Source organism: Oryctolagus cuniculus, chromosome 9 (assembly GCF_964237555.1).
Source record: "Oryctolagus cuniculus chromosome 9, mOryCun1.1, whole genome shotgun sequence".
Classification (NCBI taxonomy): Eukaryota; Metazoa; Chordata; class Mammalia; order Lagomorpha; family Leporidae; genus Oryctolagus; species Oryctolagus cuniculus.
The window spans coordinates 123,705,229-123,729,026 of record NC_091440.1 but is presented as its reverse complement, the minus strand read 5'-3'; the positions used below and the strand labels follow the sequence as shown (position 1 = coordinate 123,729,026).

General features: G+C 43.2%; 1 protein-coding gene across 2 annotated transcripts in view; it reads left to right on the top strand.

The window, feature by feature from the left end:
- The window catches only part of ITPR2 (inositol 1,4,5-trisphosphate receptor type 2), a 536,947-nt gene that overhangs the window by 345,992 nt on the left and 167,157 nt on the right, over positions 1-23,798 (top strand). For both annotated transcript variants that reach the window (XM_051850872.2, XM_051850873.2), the window contains 4 exons: positions 13,907-14,015; positions 14,505-14,692; positions 20,377-20,560; positions 21,542-21,798. In XM_051850872.2, coding sequence (XP_051706832.1) covers positions 13,907-14,015; positions 14,505-14,692; positions 20,377-20,560; positions 21,542-21,798 — 738 coding nt within the window. The remainder of the gene's footprint in view (positions 1-13,906; positions 14,016-14,504; positions 14,693-20,376; positions 20,561-21,541; positions 21,799-23,798) is intronic.

The window sequence follows — 23,798 nt, the reverse complement described above, 5'->3', positions numbered from 1 at the left end:
CTGTACAGATGCACCTAAGTGCAGGGACGCTGGCAAATAGCAGCTCAGATGCTTTGCGCAAATTTACATGGAGCTGACATTATTTTCTTTAAGAGATGTACTTTAACATCATTTAAAGGGTGATTTTTCCTTAACCAATCTAATGGATTTATTTTCCGTTTTTATAACAGCTTTATTGAGATCTTCACATACCCTGAGATTCACCCCGCTGAAGTGTACAGTTTGGTGGTGTTAGTATCCTCATAGATTTGCAGTCAGCACTGCTGTCTGAGCTGAGAATGTTTTCATCATCCGCAGAGAAACCCTAAACCCCTCTGCAGCCACTCCCCTGTCTCCATCCCTGGCAACCATTCATCAGCTTTCTGTCTCTGTGAATTTGCCTCTTGCAGAAGTTTCATTTAAATGGACTCCTGCAATATGGGGTCTTTTGGAACTGCCTCCTTTCTCTTTGTGTAATGTCTGCGAGGCTCATCCATGGATAGCATTATCAATACTTCCCCTCCTGTTGCCACAGTGTTTTGTTTGTCCACTCGTCATCCTGGACATTTAGGTTGTTCCTACGTTTTTGACTATTAAGAATAGTATCACTTTGAACAGTCTTGTACAAGTTTTTGGGTGGACAAATGTTTTCATTTGTCTTGGGTTTGCTTTTTTATTTTTAAGATTTATTTATTTTATTTCAAAGTCAGAGTTACACAGAGAAGAGGGGAGAGAGAGAGAGAGGTCTTCCGTCTGCTGGTTCACTCCCCAATTGGTTGCAACAGCTGGAGCTGAGCCCATCTGAAGTCAGGAGCCGGCAGCTTCTTCCTGGGTCTCCCATGTAGGTGCAGGAGCCCAGGGACTTGGGCCATCTTCTACTTTCCCAGGCCACAGCAGAGAACAGGACGTGAAGCAGAGCAGCCGGGGCTCATACTAGCACGTATATGGGATGCCGGCATTGCAGGCATCGGCTTTACCCGCTATGGCACAGTGCTGGCCCATGGGTTTGCTCTTAAGAGTGGAATGGCTTGGCTATGTGGTAACGCTGATTACTTTTTCAAAACTGCCGGGGCCGGTGCTGTAGCGCAGCAGGTTAAAGCCCTGGCCTAAAGCACCAGCATCCCATAGGGAAGCCGGTTCTAGTCCCAGCTGTTCCTCTTCCGATCCAGCTCTCTGCTGTGGCCTGGGAAAGCAGTAGAAGATGGCCCAAGTCATTGGGCCTCTGCACCCATATGGAATTCCCGGAAGAAGCTCCTGGCTTTGGATCGGTGCAGCTTCAGTTGTTGTGGCCATCTGGAGAGTGAACCATCGGATGGAAGAACCTCTCTCTCTCTGTCTCTACTTCTCTCTCTCTTTCAAATAAATAAAATAAATCTTAAAAAAAAAAAAAAAAAAAAAACCTGGCAAACAGGTTTCTAAAGTAACTGCACCATTTTCTGTTCCCATCAGCAGTGTAAGAGAGTCCTGGTTTCTTCATATCCTTGCCAACCTGGGTCATTGTTTGTCTTTGTACTTTAACCATCCAAGCAGAGGTGAGCTTCTTGTCAGGGAGAAAGTGTTTTAAAGGAAAGAAATATGCCGTTAAACTGAATTGGTTAAATGTGTCTTTATTTATTTACTTTTCAGTTACTCTCGATTTATAAGATAAATATACCTCTCATCTCTATTAATATTGTCAGTTTCCTTACTAATTTTAATGTAAGCCTGATTCAGGGCATATGACATCAATAAAACTTAAGATGGCAGTAAATTCAGCTGTCATGTACAACATTTGTAGCGTGAAAAGGGGGATACACTAAAAAAGTTAAATCCCCAGATTTCTGGTATGATTTCATCTTACCTTACATGAATAGCAAAGGGGGTATAATAGCAGTGTTACATACTGTAAATCCGAGTTTGTGTTAACAATCCTAGAGGAAAGGACATACCTGTTTTTTCCAGTAACCAAATGTACTTTGTCAATTCTAAAACATTATCATTTGCAAGGCATGCCATCATTTTAGGTATCACTAGAAAGATAAAGAATGCTACCAATTAAGTTGACCATTGATTTTAAAGTAATTCAGAAATGTTAAAATGTAGACAAAAATATTATATGAGAATCAGTGAAATAGAATAGGAAAAGATGTGCTTGTTTACTTGTTTTACATACTCAGTCCAACTATTCATGTTTACCAGTACCCAGGGGAGAAGGCAGAGGTGTACACCTCCTTGACTGCAGAATGTACAAATATATGCATAATATCCAGGAGTACAAACATTTATATAAGAATGTTCCAGAAAGTTCATGGATGAATAGAGTTAAAACATAAGTTTATTTTGGTGCAAAAACTTTTGACATCTGTGCATAGTTTGGTCATAATATCCATTTCTATGAAAATTTTGAAGATCTTCCCTCTTATTTCTATGTATTACTTAATTATACACACACATACATCCTGCAGGCAGAACAGGAGAAATTCATTGCATTCTTCTGTCTCCATTTGAGAATATTAAATCAACAAGTGATCTGTGATTCACTGAAATTATTCTTTTTTTCCTCCAATTTATTAATTCAAATAACTAGCTACATTGAAAAGTTTTTTTTTTGTTTTTTTGTTTTTTTGTTTTTTTTTTTTTTTTGAGAGAGAGAGAAAGAGAGAGATCTCCCAGACACTGGTTCACTCCCCGGATATCCACAACATGTGGGCCTGGGGCAAGTTGAAGCCAGGAGCTGAGCTCAGCCATCACCTGCTGCCTCCTAGGTGTGTGTTAGCAGGAAGCTGGAACCAGGAGAGAGGCTGGGACTGGAATCTCGGCACTCAGTATGGGATGTGGGCATCCCAAGTGGGATCTTAACTGCTGTGTCAAACATCTACCTCTTCAATTCAGATTTATTGAATATTTTAACTTTTTTTTCAGCCCGAGAATGTTTTTTTTTTTTTTCTTGTTCGTTTCAGAGACTAATCGCAACAGGTGATTCACAAGCCTGTGGAAATCCATGTTGGTAGAACAGATGCTAGTGCTGCAGTACTACCAAGCTGCTATGTTGTAGAACAGCAAATGTACTTTGCAAATTATAAAATTTAAGTTTTATGTTCTAGTGCCCAGGGTTCCAATTACCATTCTAGATATAGTGAAGTAGTGAAATATCTTGGGTGGCATAATCAAAACATTGTAGAAAACCAAAATGGTTTTCAAAATACTGTTCAGAGACTGCCATAATGGGATGGGTGTTAGCCTTCAGTTAGCAGTTCTCTGTCCCCTGTGCGAGTGCCTGGGTTCAGTACCTTACCTGGCACTGCTGCTGCCTCCAGCTTCCTGCTGATGCACGCCCTAGGAGGCAGCAGCGATGGCTCAAGAGATTGGGATCCTGCCACCCACATGGGAGACCTGGATTGAGTTCCCAACTCCCGTTGCAACATTTGGGGAGTAAATTAGTGGCTGGAAGCGCATTTGCTCACTCTCTCTCTCTACAAAAATGAAAAGTAAAAAAATTAGTTCATACTCTGTAATACCACTTACTTTAATAGAAAACTATAATAAGCTTTAGTCAAAGATTTTCTGTAAAAGCTCCTCCTAAGGTAGGCACTTGGCACTTTGTCCTTTTCATTAGCTCAGGCATTTTGAGGTAGTAATTGTGACGGTGCTTTAAAATGCTCAGGGAAATTTCCAATTTCCACTGGTTCTAAATCATTATCTCAGATTTTTGCTGTGAAATTCCTTGAAAGTTATGGTTTACCTATAGAATGTAATTACCCATATGAGATGTAATTGCTTGTATTAAAATTGACCAAATAATAAGGTCTTCAGAGATTTCATGGGACATGTTTTTTTGTTGTTGTTTTTGTTTGTTTGTTTGTTTGTTTTTGATAGGCAGAGTGGACAGTGAGAGAGACAGACAGAGAGAAAGGTCTTCCTTTTCCGTTGATTCACCCTCCAATGGCTGCCGCGGCCAGCACACTGCGGCTGGCGCACCGCGCTGATCTGAAGCCAGGAGCCAGGTGCTTATCCTGGTCTCCCATGGGGTGCAGGGCCCAAGCACTTGGGCCACCCTCCACTGCACTCCCTGGCCACAGCAGAGAGCTGGCCTGGAAGAGGGGCAACCGGGACAGAATCCGGCGCCCCGACCAGGACTAGAACCCGGTATGCCGGCACCGCAGGCAGAGAATTAGCCTATTGAGCCGCGGCGCCGGCCAGGTCATGTTTTTTATGAAACTGCTATCTATGACTTTCTAAACTTCTGTGCTCTAAAATATACTTACCTTTGCATTCCACTGTTCTGTGAGCTTTTTGAAGTCTTCTTGTATTTTCATGTATTCTATGCTGAAAATTGACCCTTGTTTTGCAGGCAGTGCTGAGTGGAGAAAGTATTAGAGGGGTACTGCATGGCTATGGGGAGACCAGATAGGAAACCTGAGGAACAGTTATTGCATGATAGAATGTTATAAATATTTTTAATATATTTCTTTCATTTCTTCTGTTAAAAATAAATAGCAAGATGGAGAATAACCCTGTTCTCACAGGACATGGAATATTGAATTTCCTGGACAGCTCTCTTTTTTTCAAGATTTATTTATTCTTTATTTGAAAGGTAGTCTGTATTTCATGCTCCACATGGCTGCAACAGCCAAAGCTGGGCCGGCCTGATCCAGGAGCCTAGAACTCCAGATCTCCCACGTGGGTACCGGGACCCAAGCACTCAAGCTGTCCCCTGTGTTGGCAGGGAGCTGGATCAGAAGCGCAACAGCTAGGACCCAAACCAACACTCATGTGGGATGCTGGCATTGCTGGTGGTGCCACCGTCATGAACAGCTCTTCTGAGCAGTGTGCTCCTCTCGTCCTCCGCCTTGATTGTAGAGCAGTAGGCCACAGCTCAGAACTCAGGGGCTCTGCTGCCTAGCGGAAAGCATGGACTCCACAGACACAGAAAGGTGAATATAGGGCAGGATGGTGCTGGTCCCGGCCTTCCTGTACGTGTCGCTCCTGCGTGGATGTTCCACCACCTTCCAGAGTTGTGCCTTTGTATCCATCTTTCCGTAATGGCATTAGAAATTTTTTTTTTTTTTTTTTTTTTTTTTTTTTTTTTTTATCTTTTATTTAATGAATATAAATTTCCAAAGTACGACTCATGTGTTACAATGGCTTCCCCCCCATACCGTCCCTCCCACCCACAACCCCCCCCTTCCCACTCCCTCTCCCCCTCCATTCACGTCAAGATTCATTTTCGATTATCTTAATATACAGAAGATCAGCCTAGCATACCTTAAGTATTTCAACAGTTTGCTCCCACACAGAAACATTAAGTGAAAAATAATAGATGATTTTTTTTAAATGATGATGAAATCAGATCAGACCTATTGTCACGTTTAATCCCAGTGAGAGTCAAGTTGGGAATTGATAATTTTTTTTTTTTTTTTTTTACAGAAGATCAGTTTAGTGTACATTAAGTAAAGATTTCAATCGTTTGCACCCCCATAGAAACACAAAGTGAAATATACTGTTTGAGTACTCGTTATAGCATTAAGCCTCAGTGTACAGCACGTTAAGGACAGAGATCCTACATGAGGAGTAAGTGCACAGTGACTCCTGCTGTTGACTTCACAAATTGACACTCCTGTTTATGGCATCAGTAATCTCCCTATGCACCAGTTATGAGTTTCCAAGGCTATGGAAGCCCCCTGAGTTCTCCGACTCTTATCTTGTTTGGACACGGTCATAGTCAAAGTGGAGGTTCTCTCCTCCCTTCAGAGAAAGGCACCTCCCTCTTTGAAGACCTGTTCTTTCCACTGGGATCTCACTCACAGAGATCTTTTGCCAGAGTGTCTTGGCTTTCCATGCCTGAAATACTCTCATGGGCTTTTCAGCCAGATCCGAGTGATTGGCATTAGAAATTGAACAGGAGTCACAGCCTCTGAGGTTAGAACTTCGAAACAGCAAAGTTAAAGATGACTTTGACCGTTGTCCCAGAGAAAGACCGCTCTTCCTGTTGTTCAGGTCATTGTCAGTTCTGTGCAGCCCCATTTCTTCCCCTTCCTGCCTTCTCTTCTTGTGTTCCCTGGGACCCACCCTGAGCTGGGTCCATTACTGAGCTCACCAGAGCTTCACACTCTAGCCACACAATCTTTGCAGAAGCTGTGAAAGTCACTTGGAATTCCATTTCTCCCGGCCTTTGGTGTGCTTGCGTATGCTTGCATGGGCCCTGTGCATGCCATTTTTCTTAGGAGTAGATAGAACTGTAGTGGGTTTTCATACTGTGTGCTGGGAGATTTGGGGCTTAACTGCAGTGGTCATGTGCCGCTGCCACTGAGGTGTCATTTTACCAGGTCGGATGTTTGACAGGTGAACCCAGTTGTTTTCATTCAATAGGAAATGTTATCTGAAGCTTGTCTGCACTCTCCTCTCAGCTTCTTACTTTTATGTTCTGAAGATCAGATGAAGACTGCTTGCTCAGAAAGCTGATCAATTACAAGCAGTGGAATCCATTCGCAAAAGCCATTTGCCCTGGCCAGCGCCGGGGCTCACTTGGCTAATCCTCCACCTGCGGAGCCGGCACCCCGGGTTCTAGTCCCGGTCGGGGTGCCGGGTTCCAGTCCTGCTTGCTCCTCTTCCAGTCCAGCTCTCTGCTGTGGCCCGGGAAGGCAGTGGAGGATGGCTCAGGTGCTTGGGCCCTGCACCCGCATTGGGAGACCAGGAGGAAGCACCCAGCTCCTGGCTTCAGATCAGCAAAGCGCCAGCTGTAACGGCCATTAGGGGAGTGAACCAATGGAAGGAAGACCTTTCTCTCTGTCTCTCTCTCACTGCCTGCAAGGCTACCTGTCAAATAAAACAAAAAAGCCATTTGCCCAAGGGCTTGCACAAGTTGTCAGCCTCTGGATGAAGCAGACTCTGTATTTAAAATGGTTGAAATGGAAGATCCTGTTGAGATCCACGTCAGTCAGTGTGCTTCCTGGAATTCCAACTCTGAGAGACTTTTAGCATACCCCAAAGAAAATAAATACGGTGTCCTGTACATTCCACTATTTGTGGGCGCAGAACCATCCGCTACTGAAGCCTTCCCGGTCACCCCATTTGTCTTTAAGGCTCTAAAAACCTGAGTAATTCCTGTAGCCCCTCTTACATCCAGCATCATCATCATCAGATGTTTAAACATCATCATTTGGTGTTTAAACATTTAAATTTCACAGATGGAATCAAATGGTCTGGTGAGGATTATTTATATTGAAGAACAGTGCCATATGTCTCAGCTCTGCCGACTTGAAAATTCTTTTAGCATCTGTTGCAGAATTACTTCTACTCCCTTCCGTAGTTCCTGACACATGGTAGAAATGTAATAAATGTCTTTACAATTAATCAAACAAGGAAGGAAGGAATTTGGAAATAGATTGTCATTGTGATATGTGAATAATTGGTTCTAAAATATTCCAATGTTTTTCCCCCATAAGGCCTTTTATTAAAACTGTTGAGACGTCTTCTTGGTTTTCAGGATTAGGATTGTGTCATTGTATTGACGAGCATATAATAAATGTATATAACAACCACTGTTGGCAAATGCAACAGTGATGGAGACGGAGGCATTCAAGCTGTTAGGCAGCTAGAGCATAGGAGATGGCGCGCGTTTCCCCAGTGGTCCCCCTGAAGATGCAGTCCATTATTATGTTGGGCTAATAGAATTCTGTTATAACAGAGTTGCTACAATAATGTATTTTAGTTGGGAAATATATCTGTTTACCCTTGGGAATTCAAATGAGAAAAATTATCTAATCAGACACACTGTCATTAAACCAAAAGCTTAGGGAAATAGCAGTTATGCTAATACCCGTTTCAGTGTGAACATGAGACTGCATGGCATCTACAATTAGGACCCATCACCTTCTTTCAGATCTCGTTCATGGTGATTAGTAGGTAATCATTAATCTTTGAGGGAAAGTCCTGAATTAAACATCTGTCGTTGGCAGTTTTCATTATCTCTTGAATTTCCAGTTGGGGACTTAAGTTTTCTAGGATGCTGGTTGTAGGGACATTGTTTCGTGATTCTAATTGTATTGTAAGAAAACAAAGAGTAGAGTATTCTTCCAAGAGGATGGGAACAAGTGTGGAATTATGACCTCAAATGTCACATTCTTCAGTGCTTCCCTCCTGCAGCTATTAACTTCTGTTAAAGCAAGCAGTGTTGCACTTTCTCAAAATCGAAAGAGAATCTGTATTCCTTTTTAGAATTAATAAATTTTTATTGCTCTTCCTATCTATGAAAGGCGTTAATTCCTGCAGTTCTTAATGTCTGATGCATTGGACTCAGCCTAACTAACAGGGAGTGGCCAGAAAAGAAACAATCCTCCCAGATATTCACAGACTGTTAGCAGGACCTCTCTAGCCACAGAAGATGTCTTTTTATGGAAATATTTTGTTGGAATTTCAGAAGGTGGTTGTTAGTTATCTTGGCTACACTGCAGTTAGCACATCTGGGATGTGTTCACATGAAGACGTTGGCTAACAGCAGCGTCTTGTGGCCTGGAATGGACTCTGATATTGAAAAGACTGTAAAGGACATTCCATGCTAGGTGACCCAACCCAACAAAGACACCTGCCGTGGGAGGCCCAGGCAGGCGTTCATTTTGGGTTTGAAGAACTGGTTCAGAAGTTGAACCTCCGAATTGTGGAATCTTTTCAAAATGGCTTAATGTACTTTTAGTGCTGTCCCAAGTTTCTGCCATGGCAATTATAGCTCCGAGACGATTATTTACAACTCTGGCACCAGAATTTCTGACAAGGGTTCTACAGTTACTTTATTTGAGTTAAAGTAATTTGGGGAAATGACTCAAGTCCATACTGCTACCACTGTAACCCATCACCACGAATGCCCAAGGCAAATTGGGACACAGTACTTGCCTCTCATCCTCAAGTCAGAACTTGAGATGCAGCAGCAGCAGTCGGTTCACTGGACTTGGGATGGAGAGTACTGAAGCTGTCCATTTCACCGAGGATGACCAAGACAAAACAGAATCCTGTTCTGTCCATACCTATCCTTCATTCATTTTTAACACCAAGGGTTGTGTTAACAGAAAGCTCTGGACTTTGATCCAAGGTAGAATTTTTAAATTAATTAAGAAGCTAAAGCAGAGGCTGTGGGGAGAGGGAAGGAGAGAGGGTGGGTTAGTAGGGGAAGAGAGAGAAAGGTTCTATCTGCCGGTTTGCTCCCCAAATGTCCACAACAGCCGGGACTGTATAGAAACTGGGAGCTGGGGCCTCAGTCCAGGTCCGCCCTGTGGTTAGCAGGATCCCCTGTACTTAAGTCATCACCTTCTGCCTCCTAGGGTGTGCATTAGCAGGAATCTGGAGTAAGAGGCCAGAGCTGAGGATCAGACCCAGGCAGCAATGATAGAAGCTAGGGTGTCCTAAGGTTAGGACAAACGCTTGCTTCCACAGTAGAAGCTTTTCCCCTCTAGTTGAAGTTGTACGTCCACACAGGCAAGTGTGTGCATGCTCTGAGGAGACTTTGCCATACTGAGTCACGAGAGTCAAACTCCAAGCACCGATTACTGGTGGAAAGTTTACGACTTTCGAACAGTTCATCATTTATTATTGCCGTCGTTTCTTAGTCTAGTAGATGTTACTTTCTCTGTAGTGGGAAGGTTTGCTGTAAAGGGAGAAGGTACAAAAGCATTGCATTGTAAGTGGTCCCGTGGTCTGAATAGCGTTAGTAATAGCAGGGATGGCATCAACTAAATGCTTCTGTGCAGCACTTAGTATGTTCCAGGAACTGTTCTGAGTACTTGAGGCAATCTTAAATCACGTGATCATCACGGAAATGCTGTGAAGGTCAATAGTGTAACTGTTTCATTTGAGAGTTGAGGGACTGAGGCCCAGAATAGTCCAGTAATTTACTTAAGGTCACCCAGTTAGAATAGGCACAGAGTGTGGGGGGTGTTGAACCTAGGCAGTGTGGTTTCATAGTTAAGAATAGAGATGTCAGGAGCCCCTTGCCCTTTCTTGGGCGTTCTGAGTATAACAGTTTAAAAATGCATGCTTCTAAGTAGACTGGAGTTGGACAGGAGGAATGGTGCTTGTTTAACTTTGATGTTCATCCATCTGATAGTGTTGGTGCCTTTGATTTTATCTACCTAAAGAGAATTTTAAAATATTGACAAATATATCGCTTATTTTAGTTTGATGTGAGCAGTCCTAGTCTATGGTTGGCTCTGCACACTTTCTTCTTCTAGCATAAAGGACATTTTCTAGAACAGTTGGGTAGAAAGCAGTTTTGTATTGTTTTTGTTTTTGACAGGCAGAGTTAGACAGTGAGAGAGAGAGAGAGAAAGGTCTTCCTTTTCCATTGGTTCACCCCACAGTGGCCGCTGCGGCCTGTGCACTCCGGCCGGCGCACCGTGCTGATCCGAAGCCAGGAGCCAGGTGTTTCTCCTGGTCTCCCATGCGGGTGCAGGGCCCAAGGACTTGGGCCATCCTCCACTGCACTCCCAGGCCACAGCAGAGAGCTGGACAGGAAGAGGAGCAACCGGGACCGAATCCAGCGCCCCAACCCGGACTAGAACTTGGGGTGCTGGTGCCGCAGGTGGAGGATTAAGTCTATTGAGCCGCAGTGCCGGCTGTATTGTTTTTCATGTCTGGGTTGGGTTATTGGAGTAGTGTGACAGGGTATGATGGAAACATTCTTACAGGGCATGGGTGTCTAGCCTAGCAGTTAAGACACCCAATCCCCCACTGAAGTGCCTGTATTCAGTTTGTGGCTGTGGCTCCTAACCCTGTCTTCTTGCTAGTGCAGACCCTGAGAGAAAGCTAGTGATGGTGGCTGAAGTAACTGGGCTTGTTCACCCATGTGGGAGACCTGGATTGCTTTACCAACTCCCAGCTTCAGCCCCAGTCCAGTCCTACTCAGTTATTATATTAGAGTATTAACCAGTACATGATCCCCACCCCCACCTCTCTCAAATGGATAAGTAAAATGATTTCACTGTTTATTTATTTTTTTTAAAAAAAAGACAGTACTTCCACTGTTTTCCCAGATGCATTAGCAGGAAGCCGGATTGGAAGGGGAGCACCCAGGACATGAGCTGATGCCCATATGGGATGCTGGTGTTGTAGGCTGCAGCTCAGCCCATTTCTTGTATTATGACACTGAAGACCTATTTCTTGTACACTGACTGTGCTCAGGACCTGTGAACAGGTCTGCTGTGATGTTCACATAGATTAAGAGAGGGCATCTGCCATTCTCAGTGTTAATTGCCTCCTCCTGTGTGCTCCAGAGGACCTTGCACGTCTCTGTTACTAAATTAATCCCACTGGAGACTCCTGAGGGGAGGCTTGTATCTCACTCACTTAGGAGGGGTGCCTAAAATAGTAGGTGCCTAAATAATAAAATGAAGAGAGAAGACGGGACCTCTCCATAGTAAGATGGAAGAAGAGCATTTAGGCAGCGAATACAATGTGAGCAAAGAGAAAGAAAGCTTTGGTTGAGAAATGATCACATAGTTGTTTGGCTAAAACACAGTATCTGAAAGCACTCGTGGAAGCTGCAGTTGAAAAGGTAGGAAAAGTCAAATTTCCCAAATCATTGTCAAGTTAGGGAGGAGCTAGTGGATGATTTTTAAATTTGGAGCCCAAGTAACAAGAATGGTTGTGATCTCCATAAAATAAATTGAAATTGAGAAGAAAGTGCATTCAAGAGAGAAGAAATATTGCATTCTGAAAAACTGAGTGGGAGATGCCAGTAGAACCTCAAGACGTGCATAAGGAAATCTAAGTGGAAACAGAATGGGAGGCTTAGGAGAACAAGGTCAAGGCTGGAGGAAATAATACTTGGTGGCCGGAACTGCAGAGGTGATTGTGCAACCCAGGGTTGGAAACTGCTAACCAGGAGAAAAGCACAGAGAACAAGGGCACAGACCCTCAAGAACTTGGAAATGAAGGCAAACCAAAGCATGGTAGAGGGAGAGGGAGCCTCGAGAGCCACGTGTCACGGTGCACAGCCGGGCGTGCTGAGGGTGGTTTGGATTTTGCAATCAAGAGTTGAGTTCTGGTCTTGGACAACCACCTGCCAGCTGTGTCACCTATAGCCAGTTCTGAAAGCTCCTGGGCCACGTTTCCTTATCTCCAAGACTGGAGTTAAATCTTGTGTTCATTTCAATAGCTTAAACAAGTATTCTTTAAATCATACTTCTAAAGCACTCTTCTTTGTTAATATAATAAAAGGGAAGATTTGGAATTGACATCTGTGTTTTTAAGTCCATGTAAGCAATTACATTGCAAAGTGTATTATTTTAAAAATATCCTGGCATGAGTACAAAATTGAAGACTTAGAATTTTTTGAATCACATGTTTATAATGGAATACATTATCTTTCTCCCCACTGAGTAAAGCATCGAGGAGTTTAAATATAATTCACTCTGTCTTATCAACCTTGATTTTGTGAGCAACTGCTATGCACTTAGCTCCTTTCACTAAGCTTCTCTTCCTAAGGCTTTGGCTATTCACTTCTTAAGGTGTTAATTATGCTGTATATTTTCTTTGTGTACCATTGATATTCTTACCAACACTATAATCTTTAGCTTTTGAACCAATCTTAAATTTAAAGCAATGGTGGTTTTTCTAGAATATTCTTTTGAAAATACTATTTTTTTAATCACAGGGGAAATAGAAGCATTTTTAAAAATCACTTTATTGGGGGCAGTGCTGATACACAGTAGGTTAATCTTCCACCTGCAGTGCCAGCATTCCATGTGGGTGCTGGTTCTAGTCCCAGCTGCTTCTCTTACTATCCAACTCTCTGCTCTGGCCCGGGAAAGCAGTAGAAGATGGCCCAAGCTCCTGGCTTTGGATCAGCCCAGCTCCAGCTGTTGGGGCTATTTGGGGAGTGAATCAGCGGATGGAAAACCTATCTCTGTCTCTCCTTCTCACTGTCTATAACACTATCTCTCAAATAAATAAATAAAATCTAAAAAAAAATCCCACTTTATATATCTTTTGCTGACATGGTAAAAATTATATATATTTAATATGTACAACTTGCTGAGTTTGGAGATATGTATGCAGCCCTGAAACCATCATCACAGTTTATGTCATAAAGCTGTTCATGACCTCCAGAAATTTCCTTCCAGCTTCATTCGTTATTATGAGAAGTAAAATTATTGTTTTCTTGGAACCTATTTGCAGACTTTTGCCTCGGAAAATGCTTTGTGTAAAATTAGTTTTGCATGTATCAACTTCATAAAATACATTTTTAAAAATTTGATTTATTTAGTTGAGAGTCACAGAGACAGACAGATCTCCCTTCTACTAGTTCATTCCCCAAATGCCTGAAATGGTCAGTGTTAGTCCAGAACCAAAGCTGGAAGTCAGAAATACAATCCAGGTCTCTTACTTGAGGTGGTGGAAACCTAGCCAGGTAAGCCATGACTACTGCCCTCCAGGATCTACATTGGCAGGAATCTGTAGACAGGATCCAGAGTTGGGAACCAAACCCAGATACCCTATTATGGGACATAGGGATTTTTTTTTTTAAGATTTATTTATTTATTTGAAAGGCAGAGTTACAGAGAGGCAGAGAGATCTTCCATCTGCTGGTTTACTCCCCATGGCCAGAGCTGCACTTATCCAAAGCCAGGAGCCAAGAGCTTATTCCAGGTCTCTCACACGGGTGCAGGGGCCCAAGGATTTGGGCCATCTTCTACTGCTTTCCCAGGCCATAGCGGAGAGCTGGATTGGAAGTGGAGTAGCTGGATCTTGAACCGGCTTCCATATGGGATGCTGGTGCTGCAGGTGGTGACTTTACGTGCTACACCACAGCACTGGCCCCGACACAGGCATCTTAACTGCAAGGTCAAATACCTGTTTCCATGAAGTGCGTTTTATGTGCCATTTTAATATACTGATGTTTGTCAGTCTTATTAGAAGAAGCAACAATAACTAACAATTTCCTTATCCTTCTTTATAGGGTAATACATTAAGAAAAATACTGCTGAATCGATACTTTAAAGGTGATTATGGCATTGGTATGAATGGCCACTTGTCAGGAACCTACTCCAGATCTGCACAAGTGGGAGGTAAGTGTTGTCATCTGTTTCTCATTTTAGGATTCTTATAACATGCCTTCATGTCAATGATACGCTAATGTTTTACTTAAATAGCACAAATTGAAATAATTTATTTGAAAGGCACTATTAAAAATGTTGGTGCAATTTTGGATTCATGAGACAACAGGTTGGAACATGATCATTGATTTTGCTCTGTGACTTTGGAAACACAGTGAAGTCCTAATTACTTCATATATATATATATATATATATAGTAAGGACAAAAATGCAGCTAGTTATCTTCTACAGGATTTTTCTTTAAAAAACATTTAATTATAGATGTCAGACATTTAATACAAAATTCCATTTTTATAAACTTTTGACATATTTAAACTTAAAATTCTATTATATTTCACTTGGTAGGGGAAAAGTCCCAGTGGTAAATATTCTTATGGTTTACAAATCTGTTCTATTAATGTCTGCAATTAAGGTTATTTTATTCTTTTTTTCTCATCAAAGGAAGCTTTTCTGCACAAGATACAGATAAGATGGGAATCTCAATGGCTGACATTCAATGCCTATTGGATAAAGAAGGGGCATCTGAACTTGTCATCGATGTCATAGTGAACACCAAAAATGATAGGATTTTTTCAGAAGGCATTTTACTTGGCATTGCTTTGCTCGAAGGAGGAAATACACAAACACAGGTACGTGTTTATGAAGCATAGATCGCTTGTTGCTTATATTTGTTATTTACTTGTTATATAAGCCAATGAAAAGTAATCTTTTCCTTTTATCCTCTCATTAGCACCTGAATCAAATCCCTGTAGAATATTTTTCCTTGTAATTGGTTTGATTTGCTGTAGAAACCACAGCAGGCTGTTCCCTGAAGCAGAACATACCTTTGACACACATCTTTCTGACTTGCACCAGCACACCCATTGCAGTCAGTAACACACACTTGCACACCGGGGACCAGATCCGTATTTCTGTACCATGCACATTTCCCTTTGCAGCTCCTGCTGAGATGCCCCAAGTCCTTTCACAGGCCAAAGCACAGCCTGCCATTTGTGCCCAATAGCAGAAAGGGTTCCCAGAGGATGCCTAGTGACCTTCAGGCTTGGCGCCCGGTGACCTCATCTCCAGCTTTGCCTGGGTCAGGGAAGGAAACTCATCAGACATTTGATGAGTAATTACAACTCATTAGAAATTCTGCAGTCCGTTCTCCCTACTCATGGCAAGCTTCCTTTACTTCAAAACTGATCTGTTTTGCTTTAATTGTCAATCAGATATGTTGAGCAAGACCTCCCTTTATAACACACCCACTAACTATGGTTGTCGGAGTGAAAGCCTACATGAACAACAAATGGCACAGTGACCGAAGAAAGAACCCCAAAGCATGGCATTTCTTAGAAAAAAAAAACTGCAGAATTAATTTCTCTGAGGCAAGCTGAGGAAGGAGGTGACTGGAGGATGTTAGAGAGGGTTTTCTTGGAAATTGGCTTGTCTTCTACAGCCAGGTACTCGGTTGTGACTCTCTAAGCAAATTGTCTAGGCAACTGCATAACATGAGATACAGCTTACTCAGAGGAGAGGGGACGGGTTTTGGCATCTCTAGAAGTGATCGGGATCACAATACTTTGCAGATTTCTGGGTCGTGGTAATTCATCCGATGGGACCACCCTTCCTCCTCCATACAGTGTCCTCGCGTCACGGAGGCATGAGGCCAAGGTTGTCAGGCTGCATGTTGTGTGTTTGCATTCCTGGTGTCTCGTTCCCGGATCCCTTCCCAGCCCCATTTGCATGGCGTTTCTGGGGCATTTCTCACTGGCGGCTTCTCTGCTTGAACTCTCTTCTGCCTGGCTCTGGGGGCAGCACCTTCTCCAGCTTCTCTGCCTGCTTCCCATCACTGCTTGTTGGCTCCTGTGAAAGCCCCCTGTTCTCTACTTAGCTCTAGAATCCCCCACCTCCCCAGCGTCTTTGAACACACCCAGCCTGATTGCTTTGTGTCTACGTCATTCATTTCCACTCTCTGCCGGTGATTTTCTGCTTACTCAATGTATGGAACTTACATTCAGCTGCCTTGTAGAAATCTTTAATGGTGTCCCACAAATACCTTAGACTGAGCATGTTCCAAGTGAAATCCTCTGTTCTCCCTACAGTCGCTCCATCTTTTGCTTTGCCTCTCTTGGGGATGGGCACTCCATCCACCCCTCTGTCTCACCAGAAACTGAAAGGCAACCTTGGCATTGGCGGACTCACCCTCACTGCCTCCCTGAGCATCGTTTTGGTAACCAACCTCTCCAACTCAGACTCTGCCCTCCTCACACCTCTCATACCTATATTCTGTTTCCAGTCTCTGCTTCTCCAGCTCTCATTAGATCCCTAGTGGTGATCTATTCCTGGACTTTGGATGAGTAGTCTTCTAAGAGGTATGCCTGCTTCTAGTTTTGCCCTTCCCTAAATGATTCTCCATGTTCTCTCCAAAGCTTTCTCTCCATAAATATGTTATTCTCATGCTTAAATCAGTCACCTGCCCTAGCAAGGCAAACTCCCTACTGTAGGCTGTAAAGTCCTTCACCATTGAATCCCTTCAATTGTTCAGTTTTTCTTTCTTATTCTCGCTTCTCTCATCAGACATTCTTTCTCTTGTGCATCAGCTATACTAAACTCTTGGTAGTTCCTCAAATGTGTTGTGCTGTCTCTCTTGCTACCTTCATCTCCTGGAGGACTCAGCTCAGTGGGTTTCTCTTAGAGACCTTTTGTGACCCGTATTCCACTGGCCAGAGCTAAGCACTAGTTACTAATGCCCCTCTGTAATTCACAGACACTTCCTGTGCCTCTTCATTGTGTCTCAGACTCAGCCTAGTAAATTAAAATCCTAAAGCGTGAAAGCATGTGGTCATCTCTGTGCAACCCAATCCAGGGTTTTCATAAATGCTCTAGAGTGACTTGATCTATGACAGAATGATCCTAATCAAATTCTGCGTCCCTCGCAGTCTTTCGTCTCTGATTGGGGTGAGGAGGGAATGGAGGGGTAGTAGGGGGAGGGTGGTGTTTAACAAGCACTCCTTGTTTCTTAAATACTGCCTTGGTGCTTTCTGTTTTTTTGTTGTTGTTGTTGTTGTTGTTTATATTGCATTCTACCACTCCAGTTAAATTTCAACTTCCTTAATGTAGCAGGTTATGTCCTATTCTAATCTGTATCTAGTGCTTATGACCACTCAACAAATATTTGCTGGTAAAACAACATTAGGGCCGGCGCCGCGGCTCACTAGGCTAATCCTCCGCCTAGCGGCGCCGGCACACCGGGTTCTAGTCCCGGTCAGGGTGCCGGATTCTGTCCCGGTTGCCCCTCTTCCAGGCCAGCTCTCTGCTGTGGCCCGGGAGTGCAGTGGAGGATGGCCCAAGTGCTTGGGCCCTGCACCCCATGGGAGACCAGGATAAAAGTACCTGGCTCCTGCCTTCGGATCAGCACGGTGCGCTGGCCGCGGTGGCCATTGGAGGGTGAACCAACAGCAAAGGAAGACCTTTCTCTCTTTCTCTCTCACTGTCCACTCTGCCTGTCCAAAAAAAAAAAAAAAAAAATAGGTTAACTTCTGTTCATGAAAACCTCCTTTTAAGATGGGTTGTGGCAATCTCATTTACCATTGTTCCCCTATTCAAAGTTTTCACTTCTGTTTACCATTGTATAGCTCAGATGTTAGCCATGTGCTTCTTGCTCTACAGGTCTGATTCTGTTTCTTGCCCTGTAACACTCTATAATACACCCCTTCCTGTGACTCTAGGCACACCCCTAGGGTAAGCTTTTTCATGGTCCCCTTAGCCATGATGCATTGCTATCTCAGTTCAAAGATTGCCTTGATGCCTCTGCTTCTGTTATATGAATCACAGCCCTTTATTAATTTTTAGCCTCCTAACTACAAAAGTTAGCTTATGTGTTTAATATGCTTCATTAAAGATCTATTGAAGGGGAGGCTAGAAGAGGTATTTATAATATACTTTCAAACTGAATGCTAATGATGACAGCAAAAAAAAAAATAATATTTACATAACACCAGTCACTTTTCTTAGTGATTTATGTATTTAGTATTCCTTGGGCAGCCAGGGAAATAACATATATTATCCTGTCTTACTGACAAAGAAACTAAGACAGACCCTAGTTCACTTAGCTAGTTAGAGATAGAGACAGGATTTGAACCAGTGTACTATTGGTTCCAGATTCTGTGCTCTTAACCACAGTAACATCCCCTTTCGAGATAAAACTTTCTGCGTCCTCCCCTCTGGGAAACATGACTGGCAGATGCACCTGCATTATGCCCTTGTCTTTCTCCAGGTCTGCAGTCCCTCGCTTCCCTTCCCTTCCCTGCACTTCCTGTTCCCATTCTCCCTGCTTCTCCTTGGGGGCAAGACCTTGTCACATGGATTTATTCATCCACCTAAACTCTTGGAGTTTCCCCCAACACCCATGCAGTGGTGGAGGCAGTTTCCCAAGCAACGCCATACCTTTAGTAAGAAAAATCTTTCTGCTACCTGTTGACATTGTATAATATATATGAAACATATTTTTAATCTTCCTTCAAACCATACTCCTTGTCATTGTAGTACCCTGGTTTTTAAGAGGTGTCATCTCTGTAAATACCTATTGTGTTGAGCTTAAGAGCTTACTTTATACATTTAGTGGTTTAAGGTAAGAAAACTTAAAATTTAAGCCCTATCTGTACCACGTACTAGTTCTGTGATTTGGGGCAAGTGACTTGCCTTCTGTAAACGTCACTGGACTCACCTATAAAATAGAAATAAGAACAGCCTACTCATCACCCTGCTGACTGAGAGTATGCATGAGGTGATGTATGGGAAAGAACCCCATAAATTATTAAACTTTGCTTTAGTAGAGCCACTGCATATCCGTGACCTCCACATTAATGTACTGGGACCTCCTTCCACCTTCTAACCCCATTATATTGAAAAATACGCGAGCCTAAGCATCAGCTTAATTCCTGGGATGATGGAAGTTGGTGAGTGCTGCATTTATCCTGTGAGTCAACAGAACCAGCTCGCCTGTTCCACTGTTGTTGCCATGGTTACCGTGACTTTGTGGCCTGCTGCCTGGAGGGGCTGTTAGCCCTCTGCTTAGGAGCTACCCCTGTGGGTGTGAAGCTGATGTCCAAGGAGTCCCGAAGCACTGTGTGTGTACAGTGTCCAGAGGGGACTGCAGCATAGGCGACCGTTTCAGGGCCTGATGGCAGTACAGCCTCCCCTGCAAGTCCCAGGACGCTCCACGTAGTCCTTTGGGCCAGTAGTCTGGAGGAGTTCAACACCCTCAGATTGGCTGTTTGTAGTCTTATATTGGATTATGGCAGTTAATTCTGTTGAACCGGAAAATTATTCTTTTCTTCATACAGTCTCTCATGAAGCTTTTAATTACTGCAGTTAGAGAGCTGTTCTATTTATCAGGTTTTTTTTACTATATTTCTCTTGCATGTATTGTTTTAATGTCATAATTTTAATATTAATAGATTATGAGCTTCCACCTATCTCTAATTCTCATTTCCCAGGAGTGTATCTCCTTTCTCTTACCTTAACTCTTTTTTTTTTTTTTAACTTTACCTCTTTTTATGCTTCCATCAGCACCCGGCAGGCAGTGATTAAGGTCCACTAGTATTATACTTACTGTGATCTGTTTTATCATGCTTTCAGTGTTAGAGTCTTTGTACTTCGTTATTCACTACAAAGTAGAGTTTATTTTAAGGTGGGTTTGTCTTAGACCTCATGGGAAGGAACTTAGCTAATGAGGTACCAAAAGAATTTAGTGCCTATTTATCACTGGGTTCCCGTGAGTGTGCTGCCATGGCAACGCATTCTAAATTAAATGTACTATAATTTAGGTAGAGGAAAATAACTCTTTGTAACTTAACGTAAGCTCATATTTATACAGGATGATCATTGGATTAGTGGCTGTTTGCACTTCAGGTTCGGAACTCACGAGAGCAGGGAGTGTGGTTGCTTTTCCCGTTGGCCCATCCATGGGGCCTGGCACATACTAGACCCTCCCTGAATTTGCATTGAGCCTGTGCATGCCTTTATAAAAGTATCAAAATCCAAGACCTCTTTCCTTACAAGGCCCTCATAAGTTTTAAAAGGTATGCAATCAGTAGGGATAAATTAAATAGCACATGAAAATATGCTGGATTTTAGTGGGAAGTACAAAGTAAATACTAGCTATTATTACTACACATAGAAGAGACTGGCAGAGGCTGTCAGTTTATCAAGTAATAATGGGTAGCACATTAAATATGTGCTTTTATCCCTAATGTTTAGTTTATGTCAAACATAAAACAGTATTTTTCTTCCCTTCAGTATTGATTGCTTAAAATATGTTTTCTTGCAGTATTCTTTCTACCAGCAGTTGCATGAACAAAAGAAGTCAGAAAAATTCTTCAAGGTTCTCTACGATCGAATGAAAGCCGCTCAGAAAGAGATACGATCCACAGTGACTGTGAATACCATAGATTTAGGTAGCAAAAAAAGGGATGATGATAACGAGGCGATGACATCTGGACCACGCATGAGAGGTAAAAAAGCACTGGAGGACTTGGGAGAGCAGAGTGAGAGAAGGGAGGGAAGGCCACATTTAAAGCTCACTCATCTCTGACATCTCGTTTATCTTGGTTTAATTATCCCCGCTGTGGCTCTGAGCAGGGACTTCCATCCCTGAAGAATTGTGGTCATGGGCTTGACCTTAAAGCTGCTCTGCAGGACCAAACTTAAATGAGCCATAATCAGGACAAAGCAGCCAGTGACATGAAAACTGTTTGATTCCATTGTGGCCTGCGTGGTAAAGACCAGTTGCCTGCAGCCTTTTAAGTGGCCATGAAAATCAAACTTTCAGAACAGAGATGACAGCACGAAGAGCCAACAAAAGATTCTTGGTGTTTGGAACAACAAAATCAATGTTGTAAGCACAAATCATAGAGACTGACATCTGGAAGTTTGTCATATTTTCCCACCTTTTTGTACACATGAACTCCCATGTATGAGCATTGGTGTGTGTGTGTATATATATATATATATATATAATTGGTATATATATATAATTGGTATATATATATAATTGGTATATATATATAAATATATATACACACACATATATGTACATTACTGTATATTACAGATATAAAATTTGAAATCCATGTATATGTGAGGTCTTTACAAAGTTCATTGAAATGTATATTATGAAAAAAACATGCAAGGATTTCAATTTTTTTAACAACAAAATTAACTTAATTCCATTTTCCCATGAACTTGTGTAGCATCTTCAGGTATTATCAAAGCATGAGCTCTTCTAAAATTGGCTATGCATTGAGCATTTTTTTTTTTTGATGTTCCTAAACAAATTTTATTTTACAGTTGCTACCTCAAATTCTTTTTGGGACATTGTTGTTCCTCCTGTGAGATGGTTTTTAATTCAAATGGTAGGGAATTTGGATACCTGGTTGTCTTTTTTTTTTTTTTTGAACTAGCTCAGCACTATAAGAGTACTGCTTTATTTTCAGTAAGAGATTCGTCGTTGCATTTAAAAGAGGGAATGAAAGGGCAGCTGACAGAAGCTTCCTCGGCCACATCCAAAGCGTACTGTGTGTACAGAAGAGAAATGGATCCGGAGCTGGACATGGTGTGCTCGGGGCCAGAGGCAGGAAGTGCCGAGGACAGGTCTGCAGAGGAGGTGCCCATGAGCCCGGCCATTGCCATCATGCAGCCCATCCTGAGATTCCTGCAGCTGCTGTGTGAGAACCACAACCGGGAGCTGCAGGTACGTGTGCTCTGCGCAGGCCCAGAAGGCAGCCGGCAGCTCTAAGTCAATCAGTTCGAGTGAAGAAAGCCAACAAGTAGTTTCGGAGAGAGTTGGTCTGTTTTTTGTTGTGTTTTGTCTGGAAAGGCACAGACACAGTCAGACAGAGCTCCCGTCCTTTGGGTCACTCCCCAGTTGCCCACAGCCGCCTGTGTTGGGCCAGGCAGAGCCAGAAGGTTGGAACTCAATCGTTGTCTCCACGTGGGTGTCAGGGACCCGAACTTGAGCCATCACTTGGTGCCTGTTGGAGTGAGCAAAGCAGGAAGCTGGAATCAGGAGTGGAGCCAGAACTTGAACTTGGGTGTTGTGGTGTGGGATTCGGGCATTGCATACAGCATGCTGGTCACTGTGCCAAATGCCTGCCCCTTGGAGGGATAATCAGTGAAAGCAATAGTGCTCTTCTGAAGTGAGATGGAACTTCTGTGTCAGTGAAGAAAAATGAGAGAGGAAATCCTGTTACGAATGGAAAAATCAGTCTCTTCCAGTATTGCTCTCTGTGCCCTGAGTTCACGTGGTTTTAGCGTCAGTGGGCACTGATCCTAATCCTGGCACCTGTTGAGTAAGGCCACATTTGCCCCACGTGTACCTTTCAAGGCTTAATAGACATGATGGACTTTGCACATTTCCAGCCCAGGTCATATTTCTTCAGTGAGAACACTGTTTGTGTGTCTTTGGAAACAATTAATACGGAAGGTTTCTGTCTTTGGCACAAAAAATTTTGATACTTTAGTCAGTGACTATAGTCTGTGTTTTACATCCTCATCATCGGTACAGAACATTTCACTTTGTTGGAAAGAAGAACTTGGGGTATGTGGGATGATGGGCACTTTTTTTTTTTCGCTTTTTGTACATGCTGCTTGGGCCACACGGCAAAGCCACGTGAACTGCAGCGGCTTCATTTGGGGTGGCTGAAGAGGCTCCTGCAGGCGGGCTGTCTTCAGGAGAGACACAGCTTCCAGCATGCCAAGTCTTCCATGCTCTGGGCAGCATCTCTGCCCAAAGACTGTGTCCCTCTTTCACAGTGGCACTGAGCGAAGTTTCTACAGTTAAGCCTAGCATCAGCCTGGGTCAGCACCTACCCTGCATTGTTAACTTCAGCATCACTGCTTCGTGTTCCTAAGACTCCTGTGCAGGGGGGATGGGGAGGGAGGGAGGGAGAGGAATGGAGGGAGAGAGAGAGAGAGAGAGGGGAAGAGCAGGGTGTGACGTGGTGCTCTCTAGCGAGCATCTAGAGAGTAGCTTTGACAGCTCAAGTACTTGGGTCCGTGCCACTCAGATAAAAGACCTGAAATGAGTTCAAACTTCCTGACTTCCACCTGGCTCAGCCTCAGCTCTTGAGGACACTGGGGAATGAACCAGCAGATGGGAAATCTCCGTCTCTCTCCCTTTCAAATAAATAAATAACTAAAAATTTAAATATCAAATAATTTCAGTAATTAAATTCACACAGATAACTAATAAAAAAGTTTGCCTCCAGGCCAGCGCTGTGGCTCATTTGGCTAATCCTCCGCCTGCAGCGCTGGCACCCCAGGTTCTAGCCCTGGTCAGGGCGCCGGATTCTGTCCCGGTTGCTCCTCTTCCAGGCCAGCTCTCTGCTGTGGCCTGGGAGTGCAGTGGAGGATGGCCCAGGTGCTTGGGCCCTGCACCTGCATGGGAGACCAGGAGAAGCACCTGGCTCCTGGCTTTGGATCAGCATGGTGCACCGGCTGCAGCGCACCAGCCACAGTGGCCATTGCGGGGTGAACCAACGGCAAAGGAAGACCTTTCTCTCTGTCTCTCTCTCTTACTGTCCACTCTGCCCGTCAAAAAAAAAAAAAAAGTTTGCCTCCATGCTTGCCCTTTTGCCACGTTTACCTCTCAGGGAAAATCACTGTTAAAATCACAGGTCTTTTTCCTTCCAGGAGTATTGACGCACATATAAGCATAGTGATTTGGCAGGTAAACTTTTAAAAACACACACA